Source organism: Colobus angolensis, unplaced genomic scaffold (assembly GCF_000951035.1).
Source record: "Colobus angolensis palliatus isolate OR3802 unplaced genomic scaffold, Cang.pa_1.0 Scaffold104, whole genome shotgun sequence".
NCBI lineage: Eukaryota > Metazoa > Chordata > Mammalia > Primates > Cercopithecidae > Colobus > Colobus angolensis.
Genome location: NW_012111364.1, coordinates 9,413,795 through 9,439,665, shown reverse-complemented (window position 1 = coordinate 9,439,665; position 25,871 = coordinate 9,413,795). Strand labels below are relative to the sequence as shown.

The 25,871-nt window shown below is 39.4% G+C and overlaps 1 protein-coding gene across 2 annotated transcripts in view; it reads right to left on the bottom strand.

Annotated features, from left to right (window-relative positions):
- Positions 1 to 25,871, bottom strand: part of COL28A1 (collagen, type XXVIII, alpha 1) — a 188,147-nt gene that overhangs the window by 11,300 nt on the left and 150,976 nt on the right. For both annotated transcript variants that reach the window (XM_011943170.1, XM_011943162.1), the window contains exons 28-33: positions 19,468 to 19,536; positions 18,697 to 18,777; positions 18,572 to 18,607; positions 13,120 to 13,156; positions 10,949 to 11,497; positions 8,993 to 9,150 (exon numbers count right to left, since the gene is read on the bottom strand). In XM_011943170.1, the coding sequence (XP_011798560.1) occupies positions 8,993 to 9,150; positions 10,949 to 11,497; positions 13,120 to 13,156; positions 18,572 to 18,607; positions 18,697 to 18,777; positions 19,468 to 19,536 (930 nt within the window). The remainder of the gene's footprint in view (positions 1 to 8,992; positions 9,151 to 10,948; positions 11,498 to 13,119; positions 13,157 to 18,571; positions 18,608 to 18,696; positions 18,778 to 19,467; positions 19,537 to 25,871) is intronic.

Genomic DNA, 25,871 nt, shown 5'->3' with positions numbered 1-25,871 from the left:
ATGGCACATGTATACATATGTAACAAACCTGCACATTGTGCACATGTACCCTAGAACTTAAAGTGCAATAAAATAAATAAATAAAAAAAAAAGGATGAGTTCATGTCCTTTCAGGGACATGGATGAAGCTAGAAACCATCATTCTTAGCAAACACAGGAACAGAAAACCAAACTCCACATGTTCTCACTCATTAGTGGGAGTTGAACAATGAAAACACATGGACACAGGGAGGGGAACATCACACACCCGGGCCTGTCAGGGGGTGGGGATCTAGGGGAGGGATTGCATTAGGAGAAATACCTAATGTAGATGACACATTGATGGGTGCAGCAAACCATCATGGTACGTGTATACCTATGTAACCAACCTGCACATTCTGCACATGTATCCCAGAACTTAAAGTATAATAATAAAATTCATGTCAGTTATTCTTGACAATTACCAGGAGCTAGACAAATCTTTTATGGGAATAATTATATTCTTTTTTCATTTTCAAATTTTTCCTTGGATTCCAGCTCTATGCAATTGAATCAGTCATTCACCTGAGTCCTGACACTTGGTTATTTATCCTTGCAATGGTTTTTCTTGTTTATTTGTTTGTTTGTTTATTTATTTAAATAGTCAAATCTGTGACCAATATAGTTTTTTATGCTTTTTCACTCAGGGATCCTGGCATGCTGTCATCATTAGCTGCCCTCTGCCAGCTAAGCTGTTCTATTGCTTTTGATTTTTTGTGTGTGTGCATGCACACATACACACACAAGAGGGAAAAACTAATGAGTACCATTACTCATATATGTGTGTTTTTTACAGTGGTTTACTATCAGGTGACACAGAGCAAAGATTTCCATTTGGATTGGTTGTTAGCCCTATATAAAGGGCATACAATTCAAATACAATAGGAACTTTTCACTGTCCCCTGAACACAACTTTTGTTACAAGTGGAGACAAAACCGGAAATTACTTGAGGTTCCTCTTTCTTTCGGAATGATCCTGTATGCACATACAGCAATTTGAATGTGAACTTTTTAAAATAATCATTATATTAGAGAGTTTAAAGCTAGAGGAAAACTTTCTTGGTCCCTTATTTTCTTTTTTATTTTTCATAGAGATAGAGTCTCACTGTGTTGCCCAGGCTGGTCTCAAACTCCTGACTTCAAATGATCCTTCCACCTTGGCCTCTTTGAGCTCAGCACTGAGTCCCTTATTTTCTACTGGAGGGAATACAAAGCTATAAATGATTAAGAAACTTTCCAAAAGTTATTGGTAAGCTAGTGACAAATATTCAGGAAAAAAAGCCTGTTGTTTTTTGCTTGCATGTATTTAATTTTAAGCAAGAAATAAGAGTTTGAGGAGTTTATCAAACATAAAAGTCAACTGACATTAGTCTACACTTCAGATATACGGTCTAGAAGGTGAGACTGTTCCACTGAAGAGGCGGGCTAAGCAGCACAGTTTTCTTCAAGGAATTAACTCAGCCTTTAAATATTTACCTTGTTCAAGTCTGGAGTCCTCAAAAGCTATATTTTACCTCTTCTAAGCTTAGGAATGTGTGTTTTCATTCTCAATCACATAATCATTTGGAAATTTTGACATCTGTTAACATTATACCACAGATTCCAAGACAAGCAAAATTAACTTTAGTAAGTGAAAATAATTTCATTAATTTTCTGGCTCAGTGAGATGTCAGATTATTTCAACAAATGCATAATTATTATGGCTTGCAATTTTTATAATTTCCTTACCACAAAAGCAAGCATGTTAATTGAAGAGAATTTTAGAAAATGTGGATATCATAAAAAGAAAATAGAAATCAGAAGTAATTCTACCTCCTAAAGATAGTCATTGTTGGTATTCAGGTATATTTTTCCCCAGTCTTTTTTCTATGTGCATATCCATTTTTTTTTTTTAACAAAAAAATATTGTGTGTTTGGTTTTCTATGCTCTATGCTATTTTTAAAAATATATTATATTATGACATAATATACTGTATTATGATACTATATTTCACCATGACTCTATAACATTTATTTTATTATTATTATTATTTTGAAGACAGAGTCTTGTTCTGTTGCCCAGCACGATCTTGGCTCACTGCAACCTCCACCTCCCAGGTTCAAGCAGTTCTCATGCCTCAGCCTCCCAAGTAGCTAATATTACAGATGTGAGCCACCATGCCCAGCCTCCTCCACATTTTTGTAACCTTGCCTTCCATTACTCCCAGAATATCTGGTCAGGATCTTTCATTCCTTCTTCCTTTCTATTCTACCTTAGGCTCTCAATATCAACCCTTCCACCACAGCCTAGGAAAAGTTGGTCTCCATGAGCAAAACCTTCTCCAATAACCCACTCAGTACTGATTCTCCCCTTCTAGATGATGCACAGTACCTTCTGACTCTTCTATGCTTGATGCTGATTGTGTGTAATTTAACCTTTAGTCCTATCCTATTGAAGAGTAACAGAATATGCCTCCCAAGATATGCCCCTGTGGCACATTGATTATTTTGAACTGAAGGCAATTGATAATCAGATACAAGCTCATTTGTCTAAATGCAGGACATACATTCATAAAGGCATCCCTCCTCAGAAAATCAGGGTTAATGACTCAAGAGGAGTCTAGACCCTTAGTTAGCCCGGAAATACACCAGAGGACTCTACATAACAAAATATTCACTAATCCTTATCTTCCATTAGTTCACCCATATGTTTATCTTCCCATCATCTACTGCTGTAGAAAGTCCTTTCCCATTGTCTTGTCACTCCTCTAAGCTCTATTGTTCTTTCATTAAGATGCTATATAAGACCAAGTGCTAACCACCCCTTTGAGCTACTCATCTCCATGCTCCTATGTGTATATGCTGCATATTGATAACTTCTGGGTGTTTTCCTATTGTTAATCTGTCTTTTGTCAGTCTAGGGCCCTAGCTAATAACAAGGCCCTAGCTAATAACCCTAAGATGGGTAGAGGGGAAAAAAAATGTTTTCCTCCCCTCCACTATCTTGTATAATTTGTTTTCTAAAGAAATACCACTTTCCTGATAAGAGAAATTATGCCATATCTTTTTTCTTTCTTTTCTTCTTTCTCTATCTCTTTTTTTTCTATCTCCATAGCGTAAAATAGGCAAAAAGTATCCACTGAATAAATTCACAATGGGTTAATCTTTCTGTTATACTAATCTTTAGGTTGAACTTAAGGATATGCAAAGAGCGAAAGAGAAAAAGATAAATTTGCATTATTTAATTCCTCTAGACTTCAATGTCATCATTTTTCAAATAAAAAAGATTAGGCCGTAACCTGCCTTCCAACTCTAAAAGTTGGATTTAACCAACACAAACGACTGGCAGAATACACACCCAATTCATGATAGTGATTGCCTCTGGAGAGATGAGGAAAAAGAGCACTGGAGGGAAAAAGCTAGGACTTTATCTGAAGCAAGAGTGAATGAACAAATGGAAACATTGGTTACTTCTGGGTAGTGAGAATGCAGTCAAATGTTTGTTGTATTTCTATTCTTTTTAATAAATCTTAAATCTAAAAACACAAGCTTGCCTGTAAGCTCTGCACATTTCTACTCTAGCCACACTGGCCTGCCTTAGAAAAGAAGGCTGGCTCCAGCTCCAAGCAGGGACACTGTAGTCAAAGGCACAAACAAGGAGTCTAGGGGCACCTGAGAGCCAACACCTGGAGTCCAGGGCTGCTCCGTGTAGCTGGAGAAGCAGATGTGTTATCACCATTCTCTTTCAGCCTTTGAGCTGATCTTTAGGGGGAGGAAAATGGACTCTAAGAAGGATTGCTGACCAGGTGCCACATGCAAAAGGTCTTTTGCTTTCTGATTTCCAAACATTTTCCTCGTAATTTATTGCCCAGAATTTTGCATATATTACAAAGTCTTCAAATCCGAACGCATGTCTGCTCTGGATGAATGCTAATGATCATCTGCATTAGTGTTTGTGTTAAGACTTAGCATTTTCCCAGGAGTGTGGGTCAAAATTTCTCCAATTCGGCTCTGGGGATTCTACTGCCAGTGGGCTCCACAGCCAGCATCTTCAAATTGTCTGGCTTCTCAGGAGTCCTTCTTGATTGATTCTCCCCAAGAATCAAACACACTTCTTTGTCAGGTCTCTCTGCACTCAAATACTTAATCTGAAGGTGATTTATTTGCATTTTAAAGTTCCTGGGGGCCTTTAGGAACACCTTAAGTCTGGGCTGCACCTCTCTGGATTAACTGTGACTTTCATAAAGGGTGGAATGCAAGATTTTGTACTGTTTAAACCTCTCATACAGTAAAATGCTGTAAAATAGCCTGCATTCTGGCTTTACCCAGTAAATATTTTTGACAGCTGTAATCATATACTTTTAGAACAGGAAGAACATTCTAGTAACAATCTTTTATTTTACAGATGAGAGAACTGAGACCTCAGGAAAATAGGTGATTCCCCTAATGTCAGGCAGCTATCAGATTTCATTTCTAAGATGTCATTCATCATGAGATGTACTATAAATTTTAAAATAGTTTTGAAAAAAGACCACACACATTAAATAGATGCATCCCAATTTCAGAAATAATAAAATAGAAATAATACAGGCTTTGGAGTCAAGAGAATAGTTCTTAGCTTCAGCACTAAGACCACAAGCCAGGTTTCCTGACTTCTTGGTCTGGAATATTTCTTCTAGATCAGTTAGCAATATGTTTATTATTTTTGGTTTTTGCCTCCTCCATAACACAGGTGCAAGTTATATTCTGAGGGTAACATGTCTATTATAAGCAGTAAATAATACTTATACAGCAACCTTTTGTAATGATACTAATAATTAGTTGTTATGTAGGGTTTTATGAAGAATTTGAATGTTTTTCAAGATCACAGTGAGAGAATGTTAATTTTATTTTTCCCTAAGAATGTATTTTGGTAGAAAGAAGAAGAGGAAGGAAGGACAGAGTTAGGTGTCTTAAGGGAGTGACAGAAGGGACAACAGTGAAAAGGAAGAGACAACAAAAGGGAAATGGTACTTCTGACATGATTGTTTACTAGCTTTGCAGTATCGCCTAGCGTAGGCTCAGGAATGATCTGAGAATAGAAAGGTTGTAACAGATTCATTTAATTTTAGATGTTTGGATACTGTAATTATACTTATTAGATAAAGGTGGGTGTGCATGCACAGAGGCATAAATATGTTTTTGTATATGTGTATGTGTATACTATGTGCCTGTGCATGTGCGTGCAGTCAAGTGCTGCATAATGATGTTTTGGTCAGCCACACCACACACACAACAGTGGTCCCATCGGATTATAATACTGTATTTTTACCCTTTTCTATGGTTAGATATGCTCAGATATACAAATACTTACCATTGTGTTACAATTACCTACAGTAGTTAGTACAGTAACATGCTGTGCAGGTTTCTAACCTAGAAGCAATAGGTTATACTATCTAGCCCAGGTGTGTAGCAGGCTATACTATCTAGATTGTGTGAGTACACTCTCTGATGTTCACACAAAAACAAAATTGCCTCACGAAACATTTCTCAGAAAGTGTCCCTGTCACTAAACGATGCATGACTCTATGTCAAAGATTTAAATGTGAATATAAATGCACATGTTTGTTCAAACTAAATATCTATAAGGAAATAATTGTTTAAAAATTCAGTTTTGCATTGGTGCTTCTTTAAAAAGAGCCAGAATGAAAAAGCCTGGAGACAAGAGGTGTGATCCGAGAAGGTCAAGTTCACTGAAAGGTCCCGCTATCTGGGTCAAAGTTCCCCTAGAGAGACCTAGCTGATGCTCAGCTTCCCTTCATGTGGCTCTTGGTGTTATAAATCCAGAGTATTTTGGTTGTATTTTTTCTTATTTCCTCCCCTCCCCAGCTACTAGAAAGCTTCATCTGTCCTAGTCTGTTAATGTCATTTGTCTCTCAAGGCCATCAAGCTTCCTGGGACGTGGTACAGAGGCATCTGTTCTTACTTTTCCTCATTATGTGTCGTAACTGCCTTGGATGTCCCTCAGGCACCTCCACTTTACATGATGCAAACTAAACTCACTATTTTCCTTAAAAAACAAAACAAAACAAAACAAAACAAAAGCCACCCTGCCTTTTATATTCTCCATCTCTGTATATAGTGTTTCAATCCATCTCATCTCCATGGTAGAAACCCAATAGTCCTACCCAAACCCCTCCCTCTCCCTAACTTCCAGTCCTTTCGATCACTATATCCTGTTAATTGTACCCTAGAAATGGCTTTTCAATCTGTGCCTCCTTTTTATTCCCACTGCCCCTGCCTTCTTTCAGGGCCTCATTATCATTTCCCTGGACTATCACGCCTCATATCTCAGCCTCCAGTCTCCTCACCTCCTCCTAGGTATGTTTCACACAGCAATCAGGGTTATTCTTTCTGTGAACCAAATATGAGTATATGACTCTTGCTTTTAAAACTCCTCTGCTGTCTCTGTCTGCCTGGCTTATAGATGAAGTTCAAGCTCCTTGCCTTAATACATTAAGACATTTATAATCAGTCCTTAAATTACCTGTCCAGTTTTAACTCTCATCACTCTACCACCCACACCCTAGGCTACAATTAGACTGAACTTGTTCAACTTTCTTGAAATGCCATGGCGCTTTAAAGTCTCCCTTTGCCTACCCTTTTTTTAGTTGTTGTTGTTTTGTTTTTGTTTTTGCTAGGAATACCCTTCCCCCTGCTCTTCTCTTGAAAAACTCCTAGTTATTCTTAAAACTTGACTCAATGAATGTCACCTCCTCTGTGATGCCTCATGTTATGAACTAAATGTTTGTGTCCCTTCAAAAATCATACATTGAAACCTGAATCCCCAGTGTGATGGTATTTGAAGGTGGGGCCTTTGGGAGGTGATTAGGTCATGAGGGTGGAGCCTTTATGTATGGGATCAATGCCCTTATAAGAAGTGATATGAGAGATGAGCTGTCTCTCGGCCATGTGAAGACATAACAAGAAGGTGGCTGTTTACAAGCCAGAAAGCAAGCCCTCACCAAACACCAGATTTTAGACTTCCCAACCTCCAGAAGTGTGAAAAATAAATGTTTGTTATTTAAGCCACTAAGTCTATGGTATTTTTGTTATGGCAGCCCCAACAGACTAAGACACTTTTCCATTTCTCTTTCCTGAAATTAATTGCATCATCTCTGTGGTTCCTTCATAGCTTTGCTAAAATTTGTAATGCATCTTGTACTTACCTATCTCCCTGAAAGAGTGTGAGCTTCTCTCAGGCAGGAGCCATGTCTTAAGAGCCACACCATCTATCACAGCAGTTAATAATCAATACATGCTATTGGAATTCACTGGTATTAATATAGCAAAAAATGTGATTCAGTGATTATAGGGAGGGCTCAGTTTAAGCATCAATTCATGGATGAAACCTGAGCTTGCTTTTGTTTAGGAAGACTTTAGAAAGGGATGTCAATTGACTAGAGAGGGACAAAGTGGTAAGTCACACAAACAGGAGAGGCCCCAGTAGCGGTCCATGCTCAGGAGGAGATAGACTGTGTCCATTATTGTCTGGAATTTACTTTAAAATGCACAGTATAGATCACGGTTGGCAACACTGTGAGCCAAATCTGAGTCACTATCTGTTCTTGTGAATAAATTTCATCAGAACCCAGCCACACTCATTCATTTAAGCATTATCTATGGCTGTGTTTCTACTTCAAAGGCAGAGTTGAGTAAATGGAACAGAAATCAAATGACCTGAAAATCCAAAATTATTCAGTATACGGCCCTTTACAGAGTTTGCTGACCCCTGATATAGACCATGGAGTATAAATGTTTGTGTTAATTTCAATCTGCAATTTAGGAGAAGCTGTTGCCCTGACTGGAATTACCCATTTTGCAGTTGGTTACTATTTAATCAAATACAAATATGTTAGAGGCCTTTGTGGCCTTTTGAGAACAGGATATGAGAATCTAGTAAGTTCTATAGTCTGTGCCCTTAGGAATGGTATCGTAGGCCAGATTCCTGAATGGCCCTGAGTCCAACTACTGATCTGAATGTTCCTTAGGGCCTTAGTCTAAGTAGACTGTTAGCTGAATCCTGATGTTGGAACACTGTTGCACAGGCTCATGATCACTTTTTCATGTACATGAAGGCTTCAGAAAAGGGCAGTGCAAGGACTTCACTGAGCTTACAGAACAGGGCCATGACTGCTGTGTGCCTGCTTGCCAGAGGATGTCCATGGGGGTAATAGAAATTGGTCTAGACTTGCCCAAGTTGCAATTTGGTGGAGAAGAGACTATAGCACTCATCAGTAACTACAAAAGTCTCCCCCATTTTCTCCTTAAAAAAACTAATCTTTGCCCATAATCTGATTGGCTGAAGTCAGTTCCCAGAAGCTTGCTATGAGGACAGTCACATTTGTCTCAATTGATTCAGAAGGTGGTTCTTCACATGCTATGTGATTGAGGAGCTCTGAAACAGAGCATCTACTTTGCACCATATGCATATATAGCCTCCCTCACAGTCCTCACTCAGAGCACAAGAGGTGGAAGCCAAATGAGCAAACGCATGGCTTGGAGTGTGGGAGAGTGGCCAGTTGGGCATATGCATATTTAGAAAAAACATGAGAGGGTACAAAGTGGGAAGCAGATGCACAGACGAAGAGGGAGAGTTGTGGCCTGGTATGAAAGGCACTGCACAGCATGGCAAGTAGGTGAATTCAGAGTGTCGTGTTAATCTGTTCTAGCATATATGGTTACTTTGATGGTGATAGGAGTATAATATAAAAATGTTATCTGCAACATTTAATAAATATGTATAAAATATATAAGTTTTTAAAAATACCCTACAAAACCTAATGCTATTTCAGAACTAGAAATCTAAAGTCAAGTTACTAACATGTAGAGTCAAGGACCTAAAAATACACATGCCTCAGCTGATTCCTGACAATGCAGGGCAGAATGATCTTTGATATCAAACAGAGAGAATACACCATTTTAAGCTCACAGAGTAAGTGAGACGGTTACTTACTGACTCAGAAATTTCTTTTCGAGGCTCTGGAGTAGATTCACTGAGTTCTTCCCCTGACATCCCAAATCCAGGTGGAAGTGATGATGAACCAAAGATTTGAACGAGATAGGAATCAAAATCCTCACAAATTTTTTGAAACAATTTTTGCTTCAGCGTGTCTTTTGAAAAAGAAGTAGAAAAGAGAGATAGTAGAAGCAATGAAACAATACTTAAAACTCATTTAAAAAGATCTGCACTCTCCTTAAAATATGTAATTTCCCATTACTTGAAATCAACTGCTAAGTTAACTAACTTATAAAAGCATTTTTACATCCTGTGTAAGAGGTTATCTAAAATAACTTGATTTAACATATATGACACAAAGGGGCAAAAGAATGACTTTAATGTATATGTTCATCCAAAGTGTCTCTGTTCACCGTGAATCACTCCTTGTCAAGAGCTAGCCTCACCCATAGTAAGTTGAATTGGCAACTACCTCTGGTTTTAAGGAAAGCAAATGGCCAGCCAGTTGAAAATACTCCTTACAGGCTGTAACAAATGACTAACTCCAGATAGAATGATAAAGCTCTTCAAGGATTAAATATAAGTTGGCTCTGAAATGTCTCTGACTATTCTAACACATTCACAGCCCAGTGAGATTGAATATACCAGATAAACAAACCCACCAGTCAGCCAGCAGGGTATTGAGGAAGTAGAACCAACCCCAGGTTAGAAAGCTCTGGAGAAGGTGAGAAATAACAAATGGAAAGTTTCTGAGAATGGTATGCTCTCCTTAAGGCCAGTGTGCTGGTACACGGAGTAGGCAGGGCATGAGGCACTGATGGGCTGTGCCCAGCCACATCAGATCCCCCTCCCAGGTGGGTAAAGAATGATGAAGCCAAACTGAAGCCTTTCACTTACTTCACAAACTTGCCAGTGCAGGCCTGCCAGAGTGAATCATCAGTTTCCAAAGAATTGGTATACATTTTATTATAAAGTCATACTGACCATGATTTAATCATAGATTAAATTAGATCAATGTCCTAGGATGGCTCATTAGTAAATATCAGTTAATGTGAAAGGATAAACTTAGCATAGAGAAGCCCATCAGATTAGCATTGACTGTACAATACATTTTATTTATTGTTTATTATTTATTTATTTTTTGAGACAGAGTCTCGCCTGTCACTCAGGCTGGAGTGCAGTGGCGCAATCTCAGCTCACTGAAACCTCTGCCTCCTGGGTTCAAGCAGTTCTCCTGTCTCAGCTGCCCGAGTAGCTGGGACTATAGGCACACGCCACCATGCCCAGCTAATTTTTAGATTTTTAGTAGAGACGAGGTTTCACCACGCTGGCCAGGCTGTTCTCCAACTCCTGACCTCGTGATCCACTGTGCCCGGCACTGTACAATGAATTTTAAAAGGTTGTTCTTTGAGATAAATTCCTGATATCAACCTGTTTACTCATCATTATCTGCTTTCACAAAAACAGAGAATAGAACATGTCCTCTAATTCATCCCAGTTACTTGCATTTCTCATCTCTTTAGATGACCATAACTCTTTTTTTCATTCAGCATGTACTTCTTAATTCATTTTGATTTCCTGACTGTTTTCTGTCTTGCTGTTGGCTTGCTCAATCCCTTATTTTAGTTAGGTAACTTTCTGAACATTAACCAATGTTAGCAATATCCCCAAGTCCTATTCTTTCTCTCCATTCCTGTCTATTGACCATGGACTCTAGTTAACTCCAAGGCCAACTCAGCATTTATTAACCCTGATTAAAGACAAGGGATTGTACCCTCCAAACTGAATGATACTAAGTATTTTTAATCTTCTGGAGTTTATGTGTTACCATTTAATGTTGGCGTAAGCCTTATTAGCCTCCAGATTTTTCTATTTGGTCATGACAAACCAGTGATATGGTATTTGGAAAAACAACGTAAATGCCTTTCCCCTGGGCCAGACAGCCTTCCTTACCTTGCAGGGTAAAGAAATCATCAAACTGGTAAACATGCTCTGGGTCAGTAGCAATTAGATTCATTTCTTTGTGGAATATTTCAAAGTTGGGATCATTTTTCTTCACCACCCCTATCACAAATATCTCCACATTGGTGTCACTGGCATTCTTTACCACCTCTGTCAGTTTCTGTTTATCACGAGAATCTGTCTGCCCATCGGTGATGACCAAGGCCACTTTTTTTACACCTGGCCTTGCATCTTCGAACACGTCGTTGGCTGCTTGGAGAGCAGTGGCTGTGTATGTGCCTTCCCCCAGATACTGCATGTTGTCCACAGCCAACTTGAAGTCATCCTTGCTGGAGAACTGCTTCAAATTAGCCACCTTCTCCACCTTATGGCTATAGTTGATTATGCCTATGCGGGCCGTGGCAAGGTCTAGAGCAACCCGGTCAGCCATAGTCTTCACAAAATTTTTGATGATCTGGAAGTTCTCTGGGCCCACGCTTTCTGAGCTGTCAATCACAAACACCAGCTCTAGTGGAGTCTCTTTGCATTTGGGCCCACAACCTAAAAGATGAATGTCGAGATAGAAACATTGTGGGAATGATTGACATCAGATTGTTGAGGGGAGGGGAGAAAAGGCAATGATGAACCTGAGACCTGAATTATTCTCTTCCTTCTCTGTGATTGTGAAAATACCCGACAGCTCTCTCCCTTCTGGTTTCTATACTTGACTTTTTAAAAATATACATAATACATAATATAAAATACAATATAATATAATATATGTATGGGGAAAAACACTGTAGTGGATAATAATAAATACTTATGTGCTCGTTTCTTGGATTATAAAATAACATATTTTTAAAAGAGTTAGCATGCCCTGTGGATGCCGTCCCAATAACATTCCTCTTCCTCTCCCAAAGAGGTAACCACCATCTGACATTTGCTGTTTATCTCCCACCATTGTATTTAATCTGAATCTGAAAGCTGATATTTCAGTCTTCAACCATAGCCGTATATGAAAATTGAAATTTGCTCACCAGGCTGGCCAGTGGATGAAGTAATGGGATGAAAAATTGTCATTGTGGTGGAAGGATTGGGATCTTAAATATACACAGGAACAGCTATCCCTAACTACTCTAGTTTATGTCTCCAGTCACCCACAATGACAACTATGGCAGCTTTCACGTTATCAAGGAGGCCAGCAGTACATCCATGCTATGAAAGCTTTTGAGGGGAGTAATCCCCGAGAACACTAGTCAATTAAAAAAACCTTCTATTTAAGTTGATAACAACCACATAAAGCAGTTGCCAGAGTCACCAGGAAATTTATCAGGATTCTGTTTCTTTATTCATATCTTTGTGTTGTTCAACAAGCCTACTGCAGAAAACCATCAGGAAATCATGTGCTATTTTTATAGGGCTTCTAGAACCCAGTAGCCATGTCTAGATTGCTCTCTCACTAGAGAGACTCCCAGGCTGTTTCTTAGGCCCAGCAGTCTTCTAGGAAATAAGCTGGTTCTGGGGTTCTCTGTATAGAAGGACAACAATATGCCTGCCTCTGACTACTTTAAACCCAGAAGATTCTCTCATCATTATTCCATTAGTCTCTTGTCTTTTGGCTAATTTCTTTTCTTTACTTCCTCTTTCTGGTAACTCTAAGTCTACCACTCAGCCATGGAAGGATTTAGTAGTTGTGAAGCAAGGCGAACACGTGACTCTGTCCTCCCACCTTTGGGACTGAGTGCAACTCAAACCTCTACTCAGAAAGAATTCATGGCTTCAGGAAAAACACAGACATTCTAATCACCAGCTAGGCTGGACTCAAATACCAGTTTGGCTCTTGTAGTCATATTTCCTTTGTCGAGTTTTTCTTCTCAGCTCAGGTAAACGTCACAGAATACAAACGAGCACTGTGCTAACAAAAGGCCGGGCTGCCTACATACTCTAGGCTGGCACCCTCACATGCCTTAACCAGTCTAGGAAGATGATTTTATTTTCTTACATCAGGATTTCCACAGTCTCTCTTACTGCTTCCTTTCAGTATCCATTGACTTCAAATGAGCTTTACATTTTCCCACTAGCTATATAATATACATCTGGACAAACACATTCTCTCACCAACACAGTACATAGTGGGGCTGATGCTTTAAAGTGATGTTTTTTTCTTGAGAGTCAAATCTTACCACATATTTCTGTAATAAGTTTGATAATTTCTTCTTTCTAGGGGATAAAAAGAAAAATGTATTACTATATGAATGACTGTAATATTTTTCCTATAGCTATAAAAGATATTACAATCAGCACTGACCATTTGATTTAATCCTTTCACTGCAGAAAATAAAATAAATAACACTGAAATCAAAAGTTGACTATAATATACCGTAACTAAAATGCATTTGAGCTGTGAAACTTAATAGCTGAGACTTTTGGAATTCAAATTGCAACTGCAGCATTATCAGCTGTGTGACCTCAGGCATTTGGTGCCCTAATAGTATCTGTGTCTCAGGGCTATGGTATGGATTAATCAATGTTAATGCACACATCAACACAGGGTCTGGCGACTTTAACATACCTACAGTGGTGTGGCGCTATATATACATTCAGTTACACAATTTAAACCACACGTGCTGAGCAACCAAGACAAGCCCCAATGCCTGCAGAGAATTCATTCTGTGCTGTGTTTTCCCTTCTTTTTCTGTGCTAGTTCCTGATTTTTCAAGTCCTCTCTTCAGCTTCTTAACACTCTCACTTTGGCTCTTCTGTGACATTTCCCCGTGTTCCTGAGTGCCCTTTCCCTGTCCTGCTGCCCATGAGCTCCATCAGAAGGGCCTGAAATGAGCTGCGTACTAGAAATAAAGCTGCCAACGCTCTTCCCCGTGCAGTGTGTTTGTAAGTAAGTACGATGAGACTAGAGAAGGCAGGATTCCACATTTGTCAAACACTTGAAGCTAAAAGAGATGATTAACAGAAGCCTAGATCTCAACAGGAAGACCAGTGGACCCAATCTAAGAAAATAAATTTTAACAGGTGCAAAAGTAAAACTTTTAAGAACAAATCTATAATGATAGAATCAAGGTGGAGGTGATGTAGCCTGTAACATGGCTTAAAAGTAGATTATATGGGGAATATTCATAATATTTTAATTTAACTTTTTAAACTGTACGTAAAAGCTAATGATTCCAAGTGGCTATTTAAAAAGAATATCTACCGCAATGCTGAGTTATATAATGCAATTCTACAAAATGAGAGTCAATAGTCTTCTTTTTTTCTAGGTTTTGTCATGCTTTCCCACACTTAAAAAGACATTTTAAAAAATCTGAAACAAGAACATGTATAGAAAGGTAAAATGTATGTATTTATATATTTATATTAAAAATATCTAGAAAGGGGAAATGTATTTATATATTTATGTTTAATTTTTTTTTTTTTTTGAGACCGAGTCTCGCTCTGTCACCTGGGCTGGAGTGCAGTGGCTGGATCTCAGCTCACTGCAAGCTCCGCCTCCCGGGTTTACGCCATTCTCCTGCCTCAGCCTCCCGAGTAGCTGGGACTACAGGCGCCCGCCACCTTGCCTGGCTAGTTTTTTGTATTTTTTAGTAGAGATGGCGTTTCACCATATTAGCCAGGATGGTCTCGATCTCCTGACCTCGTGATCCACCCGTCTCGGCCTCCCAAAGTGCTGGGATTACAGGCTTGAGCCACCGCGCCCGGCCTAATTTTTTATAAATGGAGAAAATACTATACATCAAGTTTTATGGTTATAATTTGTCACAATACTATATTATAATTCATTTTCCACATTATTAAGGATTCTGAAAAACTTGATCACTGAAATTGAATGTACAGCCACTTAAAGTCCCTGTGATATACACTCTCATACTGTACTTTAGAAAAGTTGTAGTAACTGACACCTCCAACAGCAGTAGACCAGAAAATCTGTTTTATTTTAGCCACACAATACTGGCTGTTGTTATTATATCATCTTTGTCAATTGGAAGATCAAAATCATTGTTTTAAATTACATTAATTAAAATATTCGTGAGGCTACATTTCGTTTCCCATGCATGTTCCCCAGTTGTATTCTCTTGTGCATATCTGTGTATGTTCTTTGTCCTACCTTTTTCTACGGGAATATTTGCTTTTTATTCACTTATAAGAGCAATGCATGTATCAAGGTTGGATTTTAATTTTGCAAGATATTTTGTGGCATAATCAGGTTTAAAATGCTTGAAGTCACCATATATATAAATGTTTTCTTCATGTTCTTTGCATTTAAGTGACTGGAAGAGTTCATTCCTTCCCCTAAAATCACTGAATAACTACCTTGGCTACTTGGTGCCAACGATGAAGGCATCATATTTATACCCCTCAAAGGATTCACAATCTAGGAAGAAGTAGACAGACGAAGACTTTCATAAGTGCTATGGACAGCCGAGGAACCATCTCGATCTGCTGGGAATTCCTGGGGCAGGAGAATGGGGATGGGACTGTGGTCCAGGGAGGCAGACTCTGACCAGGTTGGGACAGGGAAGGGGAACATTTAGGCAAGGGGGTCGGCCTTCTCTCAGAGCATACTGCATTACAGTACTCGAGTAAACTGATGAATCAGGGCACATAGCAGAAACAATGACAAGAAATGTTGGAGACAGATGGACTTTTGAGGACCTTTGTGTCATGTTGAAGAGTATGAACTTTATCCTGGGCAGTGGGACTCACATGATCCCTAGGCAGAGAAGAGCTCTAGTGGAACTTTTATTTAAGAGAGATGATCATAGCAGCCAGTGGAGGGGTTTGAGGTTCCTAAATAATTCAGGCAAAAAAAAAAAAAAAATGACATCGGAAGGCTGTGGTAGTAGTAACGGATGAGGAGGACAGGCCTCGAGGGACATTCCAGGGGAAGATGAGGGGCTTGGTGAGTAACTGGAAGAAAGGATGAGGGAAAGAAAGAGTCTAAGAGGAGGCAAATGATGGTGGGGCCATACTCTGAGAGAGGCAGGAGTGGGATGGGGGCAGGTTGGGAGCTCATGAAGATGACGGAGCCCAGCTTGAATGTGGCTGAGTCTCATGCGTCTATAAAACATCCAACTAGATATGTCCACGGGCAGCCTAGGATGTAAGATCTGGTGCTCAGGAGAATTGTCCAAGCAGGGGGTAGATTTAAGAAATGCCAGCATACACTTGCCTGTTAAAACAGGGACTAAAAATAAGATTGCCTGGAGCAGGGCTTCTCAGCCTTTTTAAAACCAGTGTGTTTCCCCTTCCCCACATTAGATAAATATATTCTTTCTGTTTAAAATAAAAACACTATTTTTTCATTCACGATATGCCATCACTGTGCTATTGAATTAGCCTTTTCAAACTATATGTCCCCTGCCTTTAGTGGCTGCATTCCCTGAGAATTTGAAGACAGGGAAGACTGAGGCCAGACGCTGGGAAATGCTAATAACAAAGTGACAGGTGGAGAAACAGTCTTTTTAAATAACTTTATGGGATGTATTAAAACATTTAATGCCATCAATGGCATTTGCCTCTTAAAAAAGGAGTTTGTTAGTCTACAATGGATCTGCACAATTGATAGCTATTGGGGGATACATTTGATCACAGAAAGGATGAGAGAGAGAGAGGAAAGAGGCCTTTTGAGAACAGCTTTCATGGGGGAGTAGCCTCAATTTGGTATCAGACAGGCCACCTCTAGCTATAAGGGCTCTGCTACGTGCCTGCTAGATGACTTTGGGTGTAATGTGCAACCAACTTGTGTGTCTCCATTTGATGTAGAGATACTATCTACCTCATGGAGCTGTCATGCAGATTAAAGGTGGGATCTTAGGTAAGAGAAGGTTATTGCCATCAGCCTGTCACCGTCTTCTTGTACCACAACCCACTAGCCCTACACTGCATGGGGGTTTGGCCAGCATTCATGCCATGAACCAGTTTCCAAGCTCTGTCCAAATCCCCTGAAACCAACTGCTGTTTGGCCACCTCTTGGCTGGACCTGTGCATCCAGGCATCTCCAAACCTGTGGCCATTTGAACCAAGAATTCTGGAATTCCATGCCTCCAGTGTGTGGCACAGAGGGACATACGTGCATGAGCTTTGGCCCCAAGGACTTCTCACCTGGAGGAAGCAGTGCAGCTAGAAAAGGACCAGGGTTCCAGAGCAGGGGCCTCTAAAACACCCTGCAGTACTAGGTAAGGAGCCTAACATGTACTGATGTAGAGGAGCCTAACAGAGCCTGTCACACACTAAATTCTCACTTAATGCAAATTCTCTTTTCCTTCACTCTCCTTGTCTTGCCAGTCTCTTCTTCCAGAATCTAGAAAGCCAAAGTCAGCAGAATGATGTCCCTACTTCTAAGGTCTCTGCCTCTTGGTTGAAAAGCTTCCACTCAAGAGATAAAGCCCATCCTGCCCTCAAACACCATCATACACCATTTTGTCTGCTCTGGACCCCTAGATCACTTCTTCTATCATAGCGTTTATCACTCTGTAGGTGAACATCCTTTGTTGTCTTTCTCTCCACCAGGCTGTGAGCTCCTTCAGTTCTGAGAGGTAGCCTCATCTCCACTATTTCCCCAGTGCCTATTTTGGAGCCTGACTCAGAGTAAGGTTTACTGGATACGTCCAATAAAGGTTGGTGAAATGAATGAATAAACGAATGGAGAAAGGAAACCAGTCCCTCTCCCCATGTTGGGACAGTAAGGCAGGTATAAACCTACAGGAAACGTTCCTCTGCTCATTTACATACACTCTCCCCTGCTACTTTTGGGGAGAAATTGTGCATATGTAGCTACTTCATCTACTATCAGCATCTTTGGGGGTCTGACTTATGGTGGGGAACAGCAAAGAGAAAAAGGCAGACAGCCCACAGAACACATGTACAGTTCTGTTGGTCACATGCCCAGCTCTCAGCTCTTGCCTTCACCACCTGAACCGTCACTCCCTCACACTTGGATGTTCCTAGTACAGTACATCGAGTCAGCCCCTCCTAGACCACAACCCCTGGAAAAGTCCAACAGGAAAAAAGGAAAAGGTATCTGTTTTTCCTCAACCCCAGAAGATGGATTGCCTTCAAATCAGAAAGGAAGAATGAGACTTTGCCTTCCACTCATGAGACTTTAAAGAGTCCGTTTTCTGTTCTTAATGGTGTGGGGAGAAGAACAGGAAAACGTTTGTAGATGCTCAAAAAATACTTATTGAATAATTGAATCAATACATAAATGTAATCCCAATTTTGTGATTGCTGCTCTCCTCAGAGCACTTCTAAAGGAACTAGTTCAAGAAAAAAGTCCTCATTCTAAAATGAGATGAACCACATAAATTCAAGTTATTTGGTAATCTGGCTTTTTTGAAACATCCACCTCCTTGTTGGCCAGTAATAGCAGTGTGATCATTTCTACCAAGGATCCGAGTGGAGTAGTCACACACACCCACCATAAGGCAGGACAAAGTTTTATTTCTCCCCTCACAGTCAGATTCAATTACCTCATGCATCTAAGTCAACACTGGGCTGGTAGTAGTTGCTCTCTATAGAAACTGGAATTCTGCATCCAAAAATTCATAATTATAAAGCTAAAGCATGAATACAAAAATTTTGCAAGCACAAAACCCTCAATTACCCTCTAGAATGGATACTCACTGTAAGTCCTAGGTCTCCTTTGGGTCCTTGTAAACCCTACTTAGGGGAAGAAGAGTAAAAGTCAATATAGGTTGGAACCAGTTAGAGTATAAAATCACAGTGAGACATTAAAAACTGCTTCTTGCCTGTTTTCCTGGAGATCCAGGCTCTCCAATTTCTCCTTTATCACCTTTCTTTCCCACATCGCCCCGTTCTCCATGCTCTCCCTTTACACAATAGGGTAAAATGATAGGTTCAGAATGTGAATATAGAAGCCAGATAAGAAAAGCTCTATACTTTGGTTTATCTGCAACTGGCATCTCTTGAAGATCTTCAATTCTTGTTTATACAAATGCGGTATTTGAAAAAAAAAAATTGGGGGTAACTTATTTACATCCCATCAGATACCATAATCTAATTCATGATGAACCAGAGGTCTCAGAGTGAAGAGACCTTGAGATATAATAATACCATCTAATCAGTTTACCTTTCAGGACATACAACTATTACACAATTTACCAAGTTCCTGAGTTATCTGGCATCTCCTACATGGTATGTTGTAAGTATGTTGTAAGATAATTAATAAATCCTTTATTAGTTATCTTCTGAGAATAAAGAAAATGAGATGTTTTTTAAACATAGAGATGGGATCCCACTATATTGCTTAAGCTGGTCTTGAACTCCTGGCCTCAAGCAATCCCCCTGCCTCAACCTCTTGAAGAGAAGGACATTTTATAAAATGAATCTATTTATAGGTAGAAAAAGCAATGCGCAAGGATTTAATTTCAAGTGGATTTTTTTTTCTTCTGAGAGTTGTAAGGGGACGCGTGACACATATATGAGAGTTCTTCCAAAGTTAAAGTGAAGCTATTGAGATCCTAAGCCTAAGCATTTCTCTAAGATCCTGAGACACTTACCTTCTGGCCTGGGAGGCCACGGCCCATTGTGCCCTTTGGGCCTGGAAAGCCTTGTGGTCCTTGTTCCCCCTACATAGGATATGAGACAGAGATGTTCTATTAATTTCCCAGGATAGCTTAGATATTCTTTAGGTCAGAAAAACACTTACAGTTTAAAACTGAATTATAGTATTATCTAAATATTGGGGGGAAATATATATATAAACATTTGTATATAAATACATTCACGTATGTGTGTATGTATATGGCTCAATGGTTTGCTAGTAAGTGTTTAACAACTAAGACTAGGATAGAAGTGAAGGCTCTGATTTATGCCATTTGCCTATTTCTGTGGTGTAAATACTTTCACTGTGGCTAATTTCAAGCTATGAACACATCAGCCAGTTCACACATAACAGATAGCTACTATTTCAGCTGTGGTAGTAAAGGTGGGTTGCATCTTCTTTACATTTTTCCATGTTTTCTGGTATGTTAAAAAACACAAGATATTGGTTGGGCGTGGTGGCTCTCGCCTGTAATCCTAGCACTTTGGGAGGCCGAGGTGGGTGGATCACCTGAGGTCAGGAGTTTGAGACCAACCTAGCCAATATGGCAAAATCCTGTCTCTACTGAAAACACAAAAATTAGCTGGGTATGGTGGGTGTGCACTTGCAGTCCCAGCTACAGAGGAGGCTGAGGCAGGAGAATTGCTTGAAACCAGGAGGCAAATGTTGCAGTGAGCTGAGACTGCACCACTGCACTCTAGCCTGGGCAACAAGAGTGAAACTCCATCTCAAAAAAAAAAAAAAAAAAAAAAATTCATTTTGGTAACGGGGAAAAAGAGTATATAACAGCATCCATCCACAATTAATGCCAAGTTACTGTTTATGTAATTCCCCTTACACTGTTAGTTTCATCTCTGATAATTTGTAGCAACATTCAGGACTTGTTTCCAGCTTTCTCCATCACATTTTAACACTATTTCTTGCCCCACCAAAACCACACAGGTTCCAAGGGCTTTCATGGTGTTGAGCATGAAACAGAAACAATCACTAGCAAGTATAGAAAGTCATAGTTCTGATGCTCCTTGGATCTTATACTCAATCCTTATTTGACTCTGGATAATTATTAGTGATGAGTCTCTGGCAAAGACTTGAAGGACCATGGGCTCCTGGGGATTGATCTGTGTTTTTCAAAAGTATCCTGATGGTCCCCACCAAGATCATTGGCATGCTTGATAAAAATTGCATCTCCCAGGCCCAACCTCAAACCAACTAAATGAGAATCACAGGTGAAGGTAAAGGCAAAGTATGCATTTCACCATAAGTCTGCTAAAGCTTGAGAGCCACTACTCCAGGAGTCATGATGGGACTTATGAGGCACTCCTGGAAGGGGCCACAGAGGTTTGCTTGGAGACCATTGTAACTTTGGGCATCTCAACATCCCTGAGCCTCCTTTACCTTGTTCATTGGCTGTCAAGCTTTTTTAAATCAAAAGGGTTCATTCTTTTTAAAATTGTTATAATGCAATATTTCAGAACAAAAATTATATAGAATAAAGTAAACACTTATCTACCACCATGTTACAAAATAAAATAGATACAATTCAAACCTCTTAGGTACTCATCCCCAACCCTATTTCTCTGAGAGAGAAAATCTCTACCTGAAATTCATATTTATCATTTGTATCCATGTTTTTATGCTTTAACTACATTTCAAAATAATACATCTTTTTTTGTTTGTGTGATTTTTGTTTTGTTTTTGTTTTTGTTTTTGTTTTGAGACAGAGTCTCACTCTGTCACCCAGGCTGGAGTGCAGTGGTGTGATCTCAGCTCACTGCAACCCCCACCTCTCAAGTTCAAGTGATCCTCCTGCCTCAGCCTTCCGAGTAGCTGGGATTACAGGTGCGGGCCACTATGCCCGGCTAATTTTTGTATTTTTAGTAGAGTGGGGGTTTCACTATGTTGGCCAGACTGGTCTCAAACTCCTGATCTCAGGTGATCTGCCTGCCTTGGCCTCCTAAAGTGCTGGGATTACAGGCGTGAGCCACCGTACCTGGCTGATGTTTTTAATATTTTAAATTTCCAATAAGTGATATATTTATGCATCCATTTTTTAAAAATATTATTTGAAATTTGTGTGTGTATATACATATATGAGGTTCTAATTTGTTGATTTTCTCTCTGCTATACAGTATTTTATTTCATTAAATAACTGAATACCACTTATCCATTAGCCTTTTGATGGACATTTAGGTTATTTCCAATATTTCTGTTTTAAAAAATTTTAAGAATATTCTTTTATATACCTTTGCATACTAGTATACATTCCTAGGAGGAAACTCTTACATCAAAACAAATATTGTATAAAATGCTACAAAATAAAGTGAATACAAGTACAGATTCTCTAAAGTTGAACTAAAGGGCTCAATTTTTCACACACCCATCCCTAACCTCTCACAGCACATTGGCTTGACTGAACTCTAAGGTTCTTTTTATTCTCTTACATGTGTTTCTAAACTGGTTGTAGGTATGGGGTTATGGTATTGCCTCCCCAGTTCAACACCAGAGGACTTAAAAGAAGTTCTTTACAGCAGTGAGACTACAGAGAACTTAATTCACTGAATGTCTTTTTACTTTGTTATCTCTTGAGCCAAGCCCAATGCAGTAACATACTGGGCCCCGTGGGAATGGGTATGCAGTGTTGCACTACAATTTCTTGGGCCCCCCAAGGAGGCTCACCCAGAAGAAGGAGTGCTTCCTCTGTTAGTTGCTTAGAGGGAACAAGTAGGGGGATGATTGGTCTCCTTTATTCAGTTTAAAGTCAGGAGAGAATACAGTAGTCCCCCTTTATCTGCACTTTCACTTCCCATGGTTTCACTTACCCACAGTCAACTGTGCTTGGAAAACAAGTGAGTCTAGTACAATAAGATATTTTGAGAGAGACCACATTCACATAACTTTGATGACAGTATACTGCTTATAGTTGTTCTATTTTATTATGTGCTTGTTAATCTCCTACTGTGCCTAATTTTAAATTAAACCTTATTATAGGTATGCATATATAGAAAAAACATAGTATATGTAGGGTTTGGTACTATCCAAGGTTTCAAGCACCCACTGGGAATATTGGAACATATCTCCTGTGGATAAGAAGGGACTACTGTAATCTTTTCCCACCAGGAAACTTGATGGCTTGGGAGCCCCAGAACCCTGGACTGGAATTTGTGCCAGTTAAATAAGCCCTAAACATTCAACTGACACTGGAATTCCAAGATGAAAATTCAAGCAAAAAAAGGAGAGGAGAAAAATTTGTCCTGTTTCCAAAGATGGCACTCCCAACACAGGTGTCATGAAGATGAACAGGCGGGAATGTGAAGATAACACAGATCAACCTCATTATGCTCACTGCAAAACACGCTCTAATAGGAGTGGATCTGCAGTCTGCTTTCAAACATGAAGGTTAGTGCGGTCTGCCTACATACAGACTAGCAGCCAGCCCCCAGAGTGATATGCAGGACTGCAGGCAGCCACCTGCCTGAGGTTATACCATCTTCTTCTGTTCAAATCAAAAGAAAAACAAACACAAATATTATAGGAAAGATATCCTCTTAAGAAAGATGTCTTGGTAAAGTACACTTTGGTATAAATTTGTTTTCTCAGATTTTTTGTGGAGGTGAATGAGGACATTTTCATTCAGTGAGGTACCTGGTAGAAGGTTTGGGTGGCAGGGGAGATGCATCAGACCACTGTAGCTGAGTTAGGAGTCCAGTTGGCCAGGGATAAGAGAGACTAAAGGTTCATGGGAGAACACTAAGAGGAAATCCATGGTTGGCTTTGTCTCAACCTCAAAGGACAGAACAGTGTGATAAACAGAGGAGCTGGGACTGTGGTGTGACAGTGAATATCACTGGGAGTTGCATGTTTAGACAAAGTTGATCCAGAAAGAATGCCATACATTTCTGACAATTACTCAGAATAATTATTTCTTTTGCAATATTTCAGATTCCTCCAGTAGCTAATACAGAAGATGTCCAATAAATGTTCATGAGTAACTAGCTGCTTTTAAGAAATGACACAATTTCCTAATATAGCTAAAACCTATTGCTGTAAGGGGAAGCATGGCACATGCCCTGAGGGAAAAAATGTTACAGTAGCAAATTATCCCATTAGGATAATATTCAGGAATGTCTTTTGCATTACTTCACAATATAAATATTTTCTGTATAACTGTTAACACTATAGATATTCCAGGCAGCTAGATTTCCCTATAATAAAAGCAATTCATTTTCTTTTTAATTGCTAGTTTCCCTTCGAAATACTTAAAGGCTTCCTATAACTTTCAGAGTAGACTATCTAGCTAAAAGCCTTTAGCAAGTAAATCCATGTCTGAGCTTGGCAGAGGTGAATGCTATCCAATCAGACTTTTAAGTGTGTAAGTCTCAGGAAAATAATAAATCATGATTTGAGTGTGGGTCAGAAGCAACTGCAGGAAACAACCTATTGGAAGCTATAATTAAATCTAAATTTCAAACCATGGTTAATCACTATATCATCACATTAGATGTATGTCCTGATAAAGATGCGATCATTTTCATTTTTCAGATGACTGCTTGTTCTCTGGGAAAGAAATTTCTAAGAATAATGCATATCTACCTGAATGTTTCCACTGATTTACTTTTGCATTACTGATACGTCAGGAAACAATGATTTTTCTTTTGAAATGTTTCCTCAATAAGGTGTGGTAAGAAAAAAATCAAATTTATAGATGATCATAAAATGTAAAATGGACATCTGGCTTCTGCCAGTATGTAGAAAAGTAGAAAAAATGCTACTCTTATTCTTAAAACCCCAACAACAAAAAATGAGAACTAATCTGTGAAGTCACAGCTTTTCTTGAATCCATCATAGAGCTGTGGTTGCAGGGCAACCAGCCAATTCAGTATCTAAGGAAAGTCAAGATCCTTCAAAGAGACACAGGCTTGGATATTCACTTACCTGGTAGAGGTGCCACATGTTATACAAGCTGGTAAGAATTCAGCTAAAATTTTTAACAGGTCGCTAAAGGCTGAGTGTGTGACAGCATGAGGGGATAGTACCCCTGGGAGCTTCAGGCACAAGGGAAAATCACACCTACTCACAGACTTTTCTCAGGGACTTTGCTGGTGCTCAAGAGAGAGACTGGGGCCAAGAGTAGGCTTCCCTTGTGGTACCAGCCTTGGGAGGGAAGCAGCAGTCCCACAGGTCTCAGTCTGTTTGTGCTGCTATAACAAAATACCATAGACTGGGTGGCTTATAAACAACAGCAGATTATTTCTCACAGTTCTGGAGGCTAGAAAACCCAAGATCAAGGAATTGGCAAATTCAGGGTTTGTGAGGGTCTATTTCCTGGTTCATAGGTGGCACCTTCTTGCTGTGTCCTCACATGGTGAAAGGGACAAGAGAGTACCCTGGGGACTCCTTTATAAGGGTGCTAATCCCACTCCCGAGGGCAGAGGTGACCTAATCACCACCCCAATGCCCCACTTCCTAACGCCATCGCCTTGGGGATTAAAATTTCAACATATGAATGCGGGGACCATATGCAATTTCAGACCACATTCTGTTTCCTTTTGAAGGAAACAGAATAAACCTTGCAAGAATGAATTCTGGGCCCAGATCTTTAGAGATGCCCTACTACTTGGGGAGGGTCAGAAAACCATGCCCAGACCATTAGAGGCCTCCTCCTATGGGTTTGCTGGAACACATAAAACTGCAAGCTAAAAAGGGTAAATTTTACTGCATATAAACAATCCTTTACTAAAGAATAAAAGAATTCTTTAAAAAATTAAAAAGAATTAGATGAACACTTGGCAAAATTTAAATGAGTTCTATAAATAGTATTATATCAATAATTTTCTGATGTTTATTATTGTACTGTGTTATATAAGAGAATGTGCTTGTTTGTAGCAAAAATACTGATATATTGGGGTAAACGGGTACCATATCTAAATTTTACTCTCATGTGTTTCAGAAAAATAACATGATATATATATATATACACGCAAAGTGTTTGATACAGCAAACGTGGTAATATTAACATTTAGAGAATCCAGGTAAAGGATATATAAAAATTCTTTGTATTATCTTTGCAACTTTTTTTGAAAGTCTGAAATTATTTCAAAATAAAAGTTAAACATTATTATATAAAATGAATGAATGAATGAATGAATGAATGAATGAATGTACCAAATGGTTGCAAAAAGATGTCAGCTATCACTGCTGCAGCAGTTAAAGCATATGAGTATACAGGTACTTTGCCTACTCAAAGTTTGGGAGCCCAAAGGCTAAAAGAACATCAGAAGACCTAAAATAACCCAGCCATTCCATTACTGGGTATATGCCCAAAGGATTATAAATCATGCTGCTATAAAGACACATGCACAC